This window comes from Glycine max, chromosome 17 (assembly GCF_000004515.6).
Source record: "Glycine max cultivar Williams 82 chromosome 17, Glycine_max_v4.0, whole genome shotgun sequence".
Lineage (NCBI taxonomy): Eukaryota > Viridiplantae > Streptophyta > Magnoliopsida > Fabales > Fabaceae > Glycine > Glycine max.
The window spans coordinates 32,441,749-32,457,484 of record NC_038253.2 but is presented as its reverse complement, the minus strand read 5'-3'; the positions used below and the strand labels follow the sequence as shown (position 1 = coordinate 32,457,484).

At 34.0% G+C, this 15,736-nt stretch overlaps 1 protein-coding gene across 19 annotated transcripts; it reads right to left on the bottom strand.

Annotated features, from left to right (window-relative positions):
* Positions 1-760: 760 nt before the first annotated feature.
* Positions 761-13,221, bottom strand: LOC102668868 (sirohydrochlorin ferrochelatase, chloroplastic). Of its 19 annotated transcripts, none has more exons than XR_005889244.1 (9): positions 12,918-13,221; positions 12,245-12,837; positions 11,306-11,420; positions 9,856-9,920; positions 9,245-9,766; positions 8,387-8,497; positions 8,185-8,277; positions 7,736-7,758; positions 761-1,124 (listed from the first exon to the last, which is right to left on the bottom strand). XR_005889244.1 is itself a non-coding variant. In XM_041011011.1 (5 exons), exons 1-4 carry the CDS (start codon positions 9,001-9,003, stop codon positions 7,750-7,752), a joined length of 246 nt encoding a protein of 81 aa, XP_040866945.1. In that variant the 5' UTR covers positions 9,004-9,238; the 3' UTR covers positions 761-1,119; positions 7,736-7,749. The 19 variants fall into 19 exon arrangements, 2 of the variants coding, with proteins under 2 accessions (XP_040866945.1, XP_040866944.1); XR_005889240.1 differs by adding an exon at positions 11,611-11,738 and having other exon boundaries at positions 9,245-9,920; positions 12,918-13,219; XR_005889237.1 differs by adding an exon at positions 11,611-11,738 and having other exon boundaries at positions 9,245-11,420; positions 12,245-12,331; positions 12,441-12,837; positions 12,918-13,218.
* Between the last annotated feature and the right edge of the window lie 2,515 nt (positions 13,222-15,736).

The window sequence follows — 15,736 nt, the reverse complement described above, 5'->3', positions numbered from 1 at the left end:
TCATATATTGAAAAAAGAGTTAACATCTTCACCTTTCATAACTAAAATGATAAGTAAAAATAAATAGAGAAAAATTGAAGTATTTTTTATTTTTTTTAAGCTCAGGCCTAGATTATTTATATCGGGCTCATGTCAAATCCTTTTTTTATAACTTATTTGTGCGTAACTCGTAGATCCTTTTTTTTTATTCTTTCCATTTTTTCTGTCTCTTTTTTACTCACTTAAGAATTCCTCTTCTTAACTAATTTGAATTAAGTTTAAAAACCATTTTCTTCCTCTCATTTCAAATATTTTCTTATTTCAAATTTTTGTGTTGCCTAAGTCCAAATTTATTTTTCCTTCAATTTTGTTTTCGGTTTGTGGTTGGGTTTTTTTTATCTGAAAACATGTTTCCTATTTTCTAATTTGGTTTTAGCCAAACACATGTCTTGTGTAGACTATAAATATCTTTTTTGAGTCACAATTATGCTTAAGTTAGATAACATTATTAAGATGATAATTTTTTTTCTTTGAATATTTAACACAATTACTAATTTATGACTCTTAGAATAGTTGCTCCTCGTAATTGCTTGTAAAAATATTGTCTATAAATGATTCTTCATATTATTATTTTGTTTTTTTAAAAAGGAATTCATTTGGGCATGATACTTTATTAATTCAACAATTTTGTTTCTGATAAATACCAACTATAGCGGACAACCCATTAATTTTAAGCCTTTTGTCGAATATAAAATAGTCCTACATCACACATAACTAATGATTGAGGAAAAAAGGAAGATATATAAAATTTATAAGTTCGTTAGAGTTAAAAAGTTTAAGACCTAAAAGAATAGAAAGTTTTCCTATATCACTACCCTGTGACTACGAATCGGTAGTTCCTGGCCTCTTTAAACTGCTAGTTCTTTTGTGTTTTGTACTAGAGGATGTTGGAGTAACTGTTACATCGAAAGAACTCTGATGTCATAACTTTTAGGCAAGACCCAACAACAATGGATATAGCCCATATTTCCTCTAAGAAATCCTCATCAATGACCATTGGCGGATCAACAATTTTTGTCACCTCAAGTAATACTTTTCCAAAGCAATAAACGCCATAGGCACAAATTGATGTTTATGAACCTGTTCTATAGTAAATAAAATTCATGTCATAATAATAGATTGAAAGAAATATTTCTAACTATTTCAACATCTATTTCTCTACATTCATATGCACCTCAAGATAGAAAAAAGGAAAACACAATTAACATAAGCACATAAAATAAACCACAACATAAAAGTGGAGAAGGATGAAGGCCCATAGGCACTACCAAGAGTCTTAATTGTTGTTGAAGGCCCAAACTAATTTGAAGGTCATGCCAAATAAGTTTTTTCTATTTCTATTTTTTTGTTGTCATTTTGGCCAAAACTAATTTGAAGGCTCATGCCATTTTTTTTTTCTATTTTTTGTTTTAATTTTAAATTAAATAAAATTGGTGCCTTTCCAGCTGCACCTCAGATACATTATATGTATTGAACTCATTTTCAATAAAAAGGACTTTTGGCATTTTGCGAATATTTTGCGAGAGCTTCTCTCTGGGTTCCTTGTTGAACCAATCTCAAACTTATCAAGGTAATCCTTGTGGCATCTACCCTGACTTATCTTTCCTCTCTAGAAGTGGCATCATCCAAACTCTGTGTCTTGTATCAAGTGATCTGCTCCTAGTAAGGATTACATCATCTGGTATCAGAGCTTCGGCTCTTGATACAGGTTCTATCCTATCCAATTTTTATTTTTATTTTTTTCTCTTTGTGATTTGTCTCAGGTTCGTGTTTTGTTCTGTAATTTGCGTTCTTGTTTGCGTGTCTGTTTGTGTTCTTGTTTGCATGTCTGTTTGCGTTCTTGTTAGCATCTTGTTTCGTTGTTGCTTTGCTCTTGTTCTTGCTTCGTTATGTTTCAAATTTCTGTTTCAATTCTGTTTGGGGACAATTTTTCTTTCCTGGATGAATTTGGGGTTTAGGAGGTCAAATTGCCTAATTGCCTATTGAACGAATTTCCTAAATTATCCTAGACAAATTTGAAAAGAAAGCATTATTAAAAAGAAGTTGCAGAAAGTTTGAAAAAATAGTTTTTTTTTTAAAAAAGTGGGTGTTTGATCTTTGAACACAGATTTGAGGCGGTTAGAGCCGTTTTATGCAAAAATCTTGTTTAGGATTTGCCAAGGGATTCTCCTCTCAATTATGAGCATTTTGATTTATAGTGGGCCTTAAAAGGATAACCGTAACAAAAGTTATGACCATTTGAAGTTTACATGTCATTGAAATCTGTTATTCAAATCAGTTATCAAAATATGTTATCCAAATATGTTATTCAAACCTATTATTCAAGTCTGTTATCCAAATCTGTTATCCAAATCTGTTATTCAAATCTATTATCCAAATCTATTATCCAAATCTATTATTGAGTCCGTGATAATTAAGCTGTCTTTCCTGTTCTATTACCTTGTGCGTCCAATTTGATTCATCTAGGAACTTAAGAGGGAATGAGTGGTAAAAGGCAAGAGTGAAAACATCACACAAAAGCCTATATTGAGAGCATCAAACATGAGTGTGCTTCCATCAAAGAGAGAAACATGTGAGTAGAGTGTGGTGAGGTCCTGAAACCTTTGTTTAAATTAATGCAAATTTTTCTGCTCTTTAATTATGGTAGGAACAGGTGACGGTGGTGGTGAATATCATTAACTGGATAGATCTCAGCGTTTATATTGGACGTGATGAACAGATACAACGTTTGCTGAACCATAACAATGAAAAGCTCTATGCATGAATTAAAGGATTGGAGAACCAACTAAATTAGAATACTGGAAGACATTATGGTGGGAACAGAGGGGGCAATGATGGACCCAGGCAAAACAGAATGGAGGGGCAGAATATAATTGAGGGAGTAAAACTCAATGTACCTCATTTCAAAGGTAGGAGTGACCCAGACGCCTACCTTGACTGGGAGATGAAGATTGAGCATGTATTCTCTTGCAATGATTATACTGAAGAACAGAAGGTAAAGTTAGCAACAACTAAATTCTCAGACTATGCCCTTGTTTGGTGGAATAAAAATCAAAGAGAGATGATGAGAGAGGAACGGCGGGAGATAGATACATGGACTGAGATGAGAAGGGTTATGCAAAAGAGGTATGTTCTAACTAGCTACAACAGAACCATGCGACAGAAACTCCAGAGGCTGTCTCAAGGAAGTCTGACTGTGGAGAAGTATTACAAAGAGATGGAGATGACACTAGTGAGGACAAACATTGAAGAGGAAACTAAGGACACAATGACTCATTTTCTGAGTGGCCTAAATCCTGACATTAGAGATGTTGTTGAATTACAGGAGTACGTGGAATTGGATGACTTCCTGCATAAGGAAGTTTGGGTTGAACAACAACTGAAGAGAAAAAGCGCAGCAAGAAGGAACTCATCCAGCACCTTCAACTAGAACTGGACCAACAAATCCAAGAAGGAGGGAGGCAACTCATCCAGCCCATCAACACAGTCTTCACATGGAATGTCAGTAGCTAGAACTAAGCATAATTCTACCCCATGATCCAACACCGGTACCAGAAACATAAAATGCTTCAAATGCTTAGGCAGAGGACATATTGCTTTTGACTGTCCAACCAGGAGAACCATGATCATGAAGGCAGATGGAGAAATCACCAGTGAATCTGAAATCAGTGAAGAAGAAGAGGTGGAAGAAGAGCTTGAGGAGAAAGCTATGCAGGGTGATATGCTAATGGTGAGAAGGCTCTTGTGAAGTCAGATGCAGCCACTGGACGACACCCAAAGAGAAAATATTTTCCACACCAGATGTACAATTAATGGCAAGCTTTGGTCTTTAATTGTTGATGGAGGAAGCTATACCAATGTTGCAAGTTCCAGGTTAGTGTCCAAACTGAATTTGGATACTAAGCCCCATCCTAGGCCATACAAACTTCAATGGCTTAGTGAAGATGAAGAGGTAAAAGTGACTTAGCAGGTTGAGGTGTGTCTCACCATTGGAAGATAGAATGATATGGTGCTGTGTGATGTGGTTTCAATGGAGGCGACTCATATACTGTTTGGAAGACCATGGCAGTATGACACCAAAATAATGCATGATGGCTTCACCAACAAGATTTCTTTCCAGCACCATGACCAGAAAATTATTCTTAAACCTTTATACCCTAGAGAAGTGTGTGATGACCAAATCAGAATGAGGGAAAAGAGAGAACAAAAGAAAGAAAAGAGTGAAGCACCAAAGAGGAATAGGAAAAAGAAGAGTGATACACGTGAGGGAAAGAGTGATACACGTGAAAGAAAAAGTGATACACATGAGAGAAATTTTAATTGTTTAGCAAAGGCAAGTGAAGTGAGGAAAGTGTTATTTGCTCATGAGCCGCTCTATCTACCGTACTGCAAAGACAGTAAAGTTTTTGCTGATAATTCTAATGAGTTAACTATTTTTGTCTCTCCTAGTGTTGAACTCTTATTGCAGGAATTTAAAGATGTCTTTCCTAAGGAGATTCCTCATGGATTGCCACCTTTAAGAGGCATAGAACATCAAATTGACCTCCTTCTAGGAACTTCATTGCCTAACCGGCCAGCTTACAGAAGCAATCCCTAAGAGACTGAGGAGATTCATAAGCAAGTGCAAGACCTCAAGCAGAAGGGGTGGGTGTTGTTGGATCGAGTGGCCTCAGAATAATTAAGAAGGGGGGGTTGAATTAATTATTCCTAAACCTTTACTAATTAAAAATTACTCTTCTAAGGCTTTTACTAAAGTGTTAAGAGAATGAGGAGAAGAAGAGAAACTTAACAGAAAGTAAAAGCGAAAATTAAATGCACAGCGGAAAGTAAAAGAGTAGGGAAGAAGGAAACAAACACACAAGAGTTTTTATACTGGTTCGGCAACAACCCGTGCCTACATCCAGTCCCCAAGCGACCTTCGGTCCTTGAGATTTCTTTTAACCTTGTAAAAATCCATTTACAAGCAAAGATCCACAAGGGATGTACCCTCCCTTGTTCTCTTTGAACCTAGTGGATGTACCCTCCACTAGAACTGATCCACAAGAGATGTACCCTCTCTTGTTCTCAGTCAAACCCAAGTAGATGTACCCTCTACTTGTACCACAAAGGATGTACCCTCTACTTGTACCACAAAGGATGTGTTAAGACAAAGATCTCAGGCGATTAAACCTTTGATACTTTGTGAATAGGGATACAAAAGGATTCTCAGGCGGTTAGTCCTTTGAAAACTTTTGTATAAGGGAAAGGGAAGAATCAAAAGAATTTTCAGACTGTGTCGTTTTGAATTCTTTGACAAGGGAAAAGGGATATATAAAAGAATTCAGGCGGTTAGTCCTTCGTTCTTTTGGAAAAGGGAGAAGAGAGACACAAAAAGAATTCAGGCGGTTAGTCCTTGGCGAATTCTTTTTGGCAAAGGGAGAAGGGAATGAAAAAGATGAATAGCACAAGTTTTTGAACAAAGAACTTTTCTTGGAAGAGAAAGTTTTGAACAAAAACTTCTAGAAAGATGAAGAGAAGATGAAACAGAACAACTGTTGAAAGAGATGAAAGAAAATATTGAAAGATGATTGAAAGAAATGATTGAGATGAATTGATAGAAAGATTGCTTAGAAAGATTGATTGAAAAAACAAAACAAAGCCTTGCTTTTATAGACTCTTCATGTGTGGTCAAGAGAACCATTTTGAAGAGTTATAACTTTTAGAAAAACTTAAAACCAATTTGAAAAAGTCAAAAACCATTTGAAGAGTTACATCTTTTGATTTATTCAGAAACAACCACTGGTAATTGATTACCAAATTAGTGTAATCGATTACACAAAGCTTTTAGTGAAAGGATGTGACTCTTCATATTTGGATTTGAATTTCAACGTTCAAAGGCACTGGTAATCGATTACCAAAACATTGTAATCGATTACAACTTTTTTGAAATCAATTGGAATGTTGTAAATTCATTTGAAAACTTTTTCAAATCCATTTTGCTACTGGTAATCGATTACAACAATCTGGTAATCGATTACCAAAGAGTAAAAACTCTTTGGTAAACATGTTTTGAGAAAAATCCATGTGCTACTCAATTTTTGAAAAAACCTTTTCATACTTATCTTGATTAAGTCTTCTCTTGATTCTTGAATCTGGAGTCTTGAATCTTGTTCTTGATTATTCTTGATTCTTGAAAACTTGAAACTTGAAACTTATCTTGAATCTTTCTCTTGATTCTTGAATTCTTTGGCATCATCAAAATAACCTTTGAAGGCATTGCTTCCACAGGTGCAAGAAAGCTTGAGTCCGTGTGCCGTCTCAGTTATTCTAGTGCCAGAGAAAGATGGCCAAACTTAGCATAAGGAAGCACAGGTTAAAGTTGAGTATGTGAAAAGATTGCATGAGCAAGTGAAGGCTCAAATTGCAAAGAAGAATGAAAGCTATGCCAAGCAAGCCAACAAGAACAGGAAGAAAATGGTATTTGAACCAGGTGATTGGGTTTGGGTACACATGAGGAAGGAGAGGTTCCCTAAACAAAGGAAGTCCAAACTTCAACCTAGAGGAGACGGACCTTTCCAAGTACTTGAGAGGTTCAATGACAATGCTTACAAGATCGATATTCCAGGTGAGTATGGAGTAAGTTCTTCATTTAATGTTGCTGACTTGACTCCATTTGTTGCAGGTGGTGATTTTGAAGATTTGAGGGCAAATGCTTTTCAAGAAGGAGGGAATGATGAGAATCCAAAAACAACCCAAATGCATGGACCTATGACCAGGAGTAGGACCAAGCAGTTAGAGGATACCCTCCAATAAATGGTATCAGACATACTTAACAAGGCCCAAGTGGAGAAGGATGAAGGCCCAGAGACAATACCAAGAGTCTTGATTGTTGCTGAAGGCCCAAACTAATTTGAAGGTCATGCCAAATATGTTTTTTATATTTTTAGTTTTTCATTTTCATTTTGGCCCAAACTAATTTGAAGGCCTATGCCATTTTTTTTATATTTTTCGCTTTAATTTTAAATTAAATAAAATTGGTGCCTTTCCAGCTGCACCTTAGATACACTATACGTATTGAACTCATTTTCAATAGAAGGGACTTTTGGCATTTTGCGAATATTTTGTGAGCGCTTCTTTCTGGGTTCCTTGTTGAACCAATCTCAAACTTATCAAGGTAATCCTTATGGTGTTTACCCTGACTTATCTTCCCTTTCTGAAAGTGGCATCATCCAAACTCTGTAACCTGTATCAAGCGATCCGCTCCTAGTAAGGATCACATCAAAGTGGTAACAACTAAACAATGTTCCCTTTCAACTCTAGATGCCACAAAGTTGAGTCTGACACTAAAATCCCATATTTACTTTGTGGCTTGCAGTCCACACCAACAGTGACAGATTGATAATCCATAAAAACACACCATTATATATCAACTAATAGACAATAATTCTTGTTGTTGCACGAAGTGTATGCTCTTAGAGTTCTTCACACCATGGTCAAAATACGAAGCCTGTATTAGGATTAGTCTACTTTGTGTTCAAAACAACATATAGTTAGAATCAATCCTAAAGGACTTTGGGCAGGGGACAAAACAATTTCTTAGTATGCAAGAAATACTTGTAAGACAATAAGAGGTACAGTATGAATGATAAAGGCATGCAATCAAGGATAAAACTGACTACAAATATAAACCAAAAACTAAAATTGAGTTTGTACTTACCAAATGTGCCTTGTTCAGAAGACCTGCACATTAAAAATAAATGTGTAAATAGATAAATAATTCCAAAAGTAAATGTGTATACCTTACTATCTATGTTCTTTCCTTGTGCCTACAGAGCACTTGACATAGATTAAATTAATCTTAAAGAAGTAACCTAAAAGCAAAGGGATTTGTTTCCATGCCTCGCATATTGCTATGATCAAGTCAAAACTACAAAATAAAGAACCTTCCTAACCATTAAATATACTCCATTAGGTTTGTAAAACATTATTTGAAATAAATTATTTTGGACACATGACATTTAAGGAATAATAAGTCTAATCAAAGCTGACCACAACAATAATACAGTCAAACTTGAAATTTGGAAATGGAACAACTTGTAGTGAGTATTTAAAAAAATTCAACTCAAGTACTTAATATAAATAAAACACGTGTAAGAGAATTCATACCACAAATAGTTCATGTAGTCCAACGGGTGCAGTTACATTGTATGACACATCTGGGTGTTCCTTCACTACCTCTGCACTTAAGGAAGGAATATCCTGCATAATAGTGAAGTTTAAATTTTTTTGCATATTTTCTATCTTCATAAGTCAAAGAATCATTTTCCCAATTTATAGAAAAGTAGGAGAGAATTCTATGCAGACCTACCTGACTCCAATGCCTCCCAGGAAAGAGAATAAAGGGACAAACAATAATGTGATGAACACCTTGTTCAATGCAAGATTCAAAAGCATCTCTTATTGACGGTTCTGCTAATTCCTGTAAATGCAAAATACAATTATGAAACATCATGAATTTTCTCCATAGCTAAAATTTTGTCATGAAATGAAAAGGCAAAGACATGGCTAGATGCACAAAGAAAATTGTGTTTCTACAACTGTTATTTCAGTCATCCAAATCTAGATTCAGGTCAGGCTGAGAAATAAAGGGTATACATCTCCACTATATTTCCTCATATCGGCAAATCATGCATTATTGTGCATGCCAAACAACCCAAAGAAAATGCTAAGAATCCTAAAATAACGCTAGACTTGCTCACATGCTTGTAAGTTCTTTTTTAAGACCTAGGAAGCTTTATCTTTAAATGGAGGCAAGAGATTGAAAATAGCCTATAGGCTGTAACAGCTTAAGTATGAAGTATCTATCTACCATCATTCAGATTTCATTTTTTATCTTCATATGGTCTTTAGGCACAAGACATGATGAAAATGTCAACAAATTACATAAATTACCATATGAGTAGGCTCCACTAGTAAATGTGTCATTTTCTGAATTGGCTTCTACAACCTCTTCCAGTTGAGCTTTGTTAAATACATTATTATAGGTCAAGGTTTGTCAAAAGTAAATAATGTCATAGAACCATGTGGGAAATGAAATAAAAATACCAAGTAAATAAATAAATCACACAATGAATAGAAAAAAGACACATTTCAGACACTACAATAAATATATCTTTCTAGTTCTTCAAATTAAGCTCCATATGTTATGTTAGTTAATTCTCCCCACCTAGTTCTTCAAGGCTGATTTGCTAATTCTCTGAGTTTTAGATGCTCCTTCAAAGATATTCATGGTTTTTGCAGCTTCATCTTCTCGCATAAATCACATCAAGTCATCCAAGTATGTATACTTACAAAACAGAAAGCAATAAGATAATAGAGAAAAAGGAAATAAGCTATTATCCTCAATTATCAAAATTTGTATCAAACAACAAATCAAGGGAAAAACATAACATATAACTAAATAATTATTATTGAAATATTTTTTTCATTAAAATGTATAGGACAATTCAAAAAGTAATATGATTGAAATATATAATTAGAGTAAAAATAATCTGACCCTAAAGCCAGATAGTATAGGACAGTGCAAAATAACAACTCTTAATTGAGGCAACCTAGCTGCAAGATCCAAAGTTGGGCCACTGCCAACAGATTGCCTATAAACGATTATGCCTTCCTGCTTGGCTCTATAACTCTCTTCTAGACACTTGTATGCAGCCACAATGTCTGAGTATGTATTCTGCTTACTTGGCTACAGTTCAGGAAAAACAATATTCATCAGCATGTATGTTTACAACTATACCCCTATCCAAAATTAAGCATGACGAATCAGGATCTAACACGAATAACCATTTCATATAAACACAAACTTCCCTGATGACTGCCAGTATCTAGAATAGTCATACCTGCAAAACATCATAGATTGTCGTGAAAAAAACTCTCATTCAACACTCAATATTTTTGATTCAGCTCAAATAACTCAACATTTTCATTAAATTTTTGAGAGTGTATTCAATGTTCCAAAATGTTCAACATACATACATGACTTGGAATTCTTTGTGGTGAAAAATACAGTGATACAAGAAAAAAAGTGTGGATAACACTGACCTAGTATATAAAATTTAACCTACTACAGGTTGTCTAAACTGATTTTACATAAGAAAACATAAAATTTGCATAGCTGATAGATTTTATTATATGCAAAATATAAAAAAAATGATCTCCATTCTAACAAAAAATAATGTTACCAAGATTCCAGCAACCTTGGATTACAAACTATTTGCTCTTTAAGTGTAGGAATCACTTATTGACTAAGTAAAAAAAAAAAACTGAAACAATAAAATATAAAGAAGAACTCATGCAAAATTATCATGGTAGTAACGGATTTGCACGCTTGTCCTTCTTTAAAACAGGTCTGCATCCCTGTCCCAATTGGAAAATCTAAACCAACGGGAAAACAGGTCTCCAAATTATAAGGTGTGGCTACAATCCCAATCTAAACCACGCAGATCATCAATTGCTAAGCTAGAAGCATAAGCTTGACCAAATATGCCAGTACTTGGAAATGCCAAGTCTGCAAGTGGTTCTGAAGTTGTAGAAGGGGCATATGAACCATTATAGGAAGGAACATTATAGACAGAACCATTGCTACTAGGATCTCTTCCTTCATCTTTTTCTAAAGTACTTAGAAGTAGATCCTTGTCATTTGCTTCCACTCTCTGAGCTGGAACAATAGAATCTACAGATTCTGCACTAATAGATAGATTTCCAAGTTCATCTGCAAACTCAAATGTCCCTCGGTGTTCCTTATAAGTGAACATATAAGAAGGTTGCATGAATTTGCTATTGTTAGTTTGACAGATTTTAATATACACAAGCATCACAGTAATATAAACATGTTTCAACTTTCAAGTAACGTTACTGTAAGACAAGGTGTTTAATTTAATCTATCACACCACAAGGTGTTGAGACAGAAAGTTATTTGTACAATGTTTTATATTTTTAAAATGCTAAAATTGATTTCTAATGTAAATAACAAACCACAACATATTATTTAGAATATCTCAGGTTATTCAACAACTGAGGCAAGACTAAACATGAAACATTAAGAAGTAGACATGTTTTAAAGGGAAGAAACAAAAAAAAACTGTAAATGGTAAGGAGAATTATTTATTATTTTCTCCCCATTTTATGTTTAATTTTGTTAAAAGTGTAAAATATTTTATTATATTTAGAAATGGTGCAAAGTACTTCAAGTTAGTCCAAACTCATTGAATAATTATTTCACTACCCTGAGTATCAACAATTACTGAAACTGCTTGCTTTGCAGGGTTAACCACACTATTTGCCATTGATACATTGTATTGGAGAAACTTGTAATAAAATAAGGTCCTATCACGAACATCCTGCAATTAACAGAAAGCTAATTTAACATACCACAAAGCAAATATTCAAACAATTGACTGTTAGTTACATTGTCAAGAATCAAGGCCCTATCAAATTATAGTCTTTTGTACACAACTACACATTATTTAATAAATTTTTAAGGCTCTATCACAAACATCCTACAATTAACAAAAATCTAACTTAACATACCACAAAGCAAATGTTCAAACAATTCACTGTTTTGACAATACAAAGTAGTATATCAATGAACTCAAACATGTAAAAACATGTCTCTCAACCACCTCGTGATACTCTTCATGGATGACCTCTCTCAGGGTCTGCAAATTTTTTCAAAAATGGACTCAATTCAGGTGAATTGAAAGAACATTAGAAAAAAAATATATCAAAAAAATGAGACAAATCCAACTAAAATTCAGCCATTCTATTTTTCAGTTTATTTTTTAAAGAACTGCAAAATTAATACAAGGTACAAATGAAAAAAACTCTCATTCCACACTCAATATTTTTGGTTCAGCTCAAATAACAATATTTACTTTAATCAAATCCTTTACTCTACAAATAAAGTACCTGTACTTACAGAATTTTTTTGCCACAAACGATAGTATAGTATAAAAAAAATAAAGCAATTTCACAAGGCTAGACAAAAAAAAGGTTTAGAAAACTCAGTTTATTTGGGCATTTCATCAAACATACAACTTACATCCCATTTGGCACATTACCAAAACTATGTAGTTTCCTCATGGACATGGTTAAAAATTGAAAATGGGACTGAACTATGCTAGGCATCTCAATTTTATTTATGCAAAATGGTTGACTATCTTACCTTTCCAGACCTATGGTCAGGAACTTTGAAACTAAAGATAACCTTCAAACCAAGAGCATGTTCATCAACAGTGACAATTGTGAAGAGCTAGAATGCACAAGAGTAGGTTATGGCAAGCAAGTTCATCAAACTTTGACATTAAAATCACAAAAGTAAAAATGAAAAGAAAAAAAGGTGAATGATAATCACCACATACCCACAACTTCTTGTTGTTGGAAAAAACCCTTTCGATTTCTCAAATGAAAAACATCAAGAAATTCATTAAACAAAATGAGGAAAATTAAAAACAAATATGAAATAGCTGTAACAATAAGAAAGGTGAAAATGACAAAAAGGATGAGAAAACAAACATACCAATGGTATTGATGCGGTGGTGAAAGAACTCACTGTTCAGCAGTAGCGACGATAAAGGAGATTACTACTCAGTGGAGATGGTGGTGAAGGAAGTTGTAGTCGAGCGGCATTGAAATTGAAACACAACAAATAAAAACTGGTCACACATACTTCAGGTTTTCCAGCATATAGCGTGAACAATGAACATAGCTCGACGACATGAACTCACAGGTCTGGAACCTAGTCAGACATAGCCTGGTCTTTTGAAATTTGAAAATCAAATTGAAATTAAGTCGGGAAATGCTGGAACGAAAAAAAGAGGAAGCAAAGCGCAACATACTGGCTCAAATTTATGTTATAGCGTCAACAACTGAACATAGCTTAGTGACATGAACTAACAGGTTTGGAAGCTAGCCGCACGTAGCTTGGGTTTTGGAAATTCAAATTGAAATTTAAAAAAAACTGGGAATGGGTGGAATGAAGAAGCAGAGGAAGAACGTGGGTTTTGCAAGCGGAAGCAATAAAATAATGCCAAAAATCGGAGGAGATGATGCGTGGAAGAACTAGTTGTTCTTTTATTACTAAAGATAAATTCTGCATATGACATAAATTTAGTCTATCTGCATATATGTTAGGTATATGTTTAATTTTCTTAATTAATTTGTAACTTTGACCTTACAAAAAGAGATTCCATGAAAATAATGACAAGGAGTAAGACTCGGAAGATGAAGATCAAAAGTCATAGTCAAAGTGAGAAAAGCTTTATGACTTACCTAGTGGAATTATGCTACATATAATGTTATTCATGAACATACAAGATATTGTTCTAACAAGCATTTTCTCAACAGAGTCAAAGGATTTTGGAAATTCCTCTCTAATATATCTTAGGTTACATTCCATTAATTTCAACAACCGTATTCATTTCTTTGCATTGTTGTTTGGGATTGTGTCTCGTCATGATGGAAATCATCATTCCCTGCATACATTCGATTTCCATTGCCCTAATTACTTTAAACTAAATATTATGAAAAATATCATGGGCTATATAAGTGCCATAATATCCAACAATTATCTATGTCTCATTCATCAATATTGCTTTGGTGACTTCTATTTTTTGTTGTTAATCTTCAACATCTCTTAGTATTTCAATTTCACCATATGATGCTAAAAGAAAAACAAAAATACCCAAGTCTCTTTAACTTTCAGCATTATTAAGTTTACATCTTGGTAGTGTTACAATTTTGGCCAATGAAAATGATCATGCCAATCATTTTCTTAAATTGTAAGAGTTAAACACTCTCTGCATTAATGATAGTAAAGTACTCTTTCCCAATGCTTTTGTCTTAGATGGAACATAAATCCTCAATATAAACCAATGAAACACGTACCAATTTGATCATGAAATAGACCCAACATCACAAAACTAAAATCCTCAATCTTAACATTCACCCCTTCCAGCCCATACAGTGGTTGAAAAAGAGCAACATTAAAAGTTAAAGAACTTCGATTAGATGTATATATCATAGTTCTTTGATGGTGAGTATATTCCATGATCAAACTGACAAATTTTGCATTAGTTATGTTGGGGTTTCTGATTTATCTAAGATAAAAGCATTCAAATAAATTTATTTACGATCATCAAGGCATAGAGTGTTTAACTCTTACAACTTGAAAAAAGGATTGGCATGATCATTTTCATCTGCCAAAATTGTAACACTATCAAGATGTAAACTTAATCGCTGGAAGTTAAAGAGACTTGGGTATTTTTATTCTTTTAGCATCATGGGATGAAATTGAAATACTAAGAGATGTTGAAGATCAACAACAAAAAATAGAAGCCGACAAAGAAATATTGATGAATCAGACATAGACTCAATTGTTGGATATTATGGCACATAAATAGCCCTTGAGATTTGTCATAATATCTAGTTAAAATAATTAGGGTGATGAAAATAAAATGTATGCAAGGAATGATGATTTCCATCATGACGAGGCATAATCCAAAAAAAAATTCAAAGAAATGAATATGGTTGTTGAAATTAATGGAATGTAACATAAGATTAGGGAGGAATTTCCCTAATCCTTTCTTTGTGTTGACAACATGTTTTTTTAGAACAACATCTTATGTGTTCATGAATAACATTATATGTAGCAGAATTCCACTAGGTAAGCCACAAAGCTTGTCTTTCTCACTTTGACTGTGGCTTTTGCTCTTCACCTTTTGAGTCTTACCCCTTGTCATTATTTTCACGAAATCTCTTTTTGTAAGGTCGAAGTTACAAATTAACTAAGAAAATTAAATATATATCTAACATATATGTAGACACACTAAATTTATGTTATATGAAGAATTAAACATAAAAAGAATTAAAGAAGGGAGTGGTAGAAAAAATTGAAAGCAAACCTTTCTGGTGAGCCACACACCACCAAGCATAAAAGCTAAGCAAATGTCTAATAACAAAGTGATCCTAGTCCATAATCCATTAATAATTTCAGCAAATGAGCCACCAATGATTCAATTTAAAACAATTTCAAAGCATATAGTTATAAGCATCCACAAAAAAAAGGAGAAAAGAGGGTGGGAGTTGCACATAGTTTATCTTCCAAAAGTTAAAAAAAGGATAAGTTATATTGTACCCAATCTGATATTACAACTGATAAAATTATGTGTAAACATTATGGATAGTTGCTGGTTCTTGATGCCTCTTTTTTATCTTTGTCGTCTATTCCAAAAATGAATCCTTAACAGAAGTTGAAGGTGAAGATCTACAAAAGACCAGGACCTGGGTACGATGACGATGAGGTTCAAACTGAGAAGGGGCAACATTTTTAAGGCGGTGGACAACATAGGTAGTGAGGGGGAGGGAAAGGTCATGAAAAAGGAAAATGTTGTGGGCTACCATTGAAACCCACTGCATCATTGTCAAGGCCACCACCAAAGCCCATGTGGTTTCCAAATCTGGTTTAGCATATTATCTATGTTGAGGAAGGACCCTTTATGAGATGAATGTTTTAATGACAACAAACTTTTAAGAAGTAAACTTTAAGTTTTTTAGACTTTTGCTACTAATGGTTTGCCTTAAAGTGCTTTACAAGAAGCATGGAGAACAAGATGTGAAGCATTTGCCTATAACCTTGCTTTCCCAAATCTGAAACCTG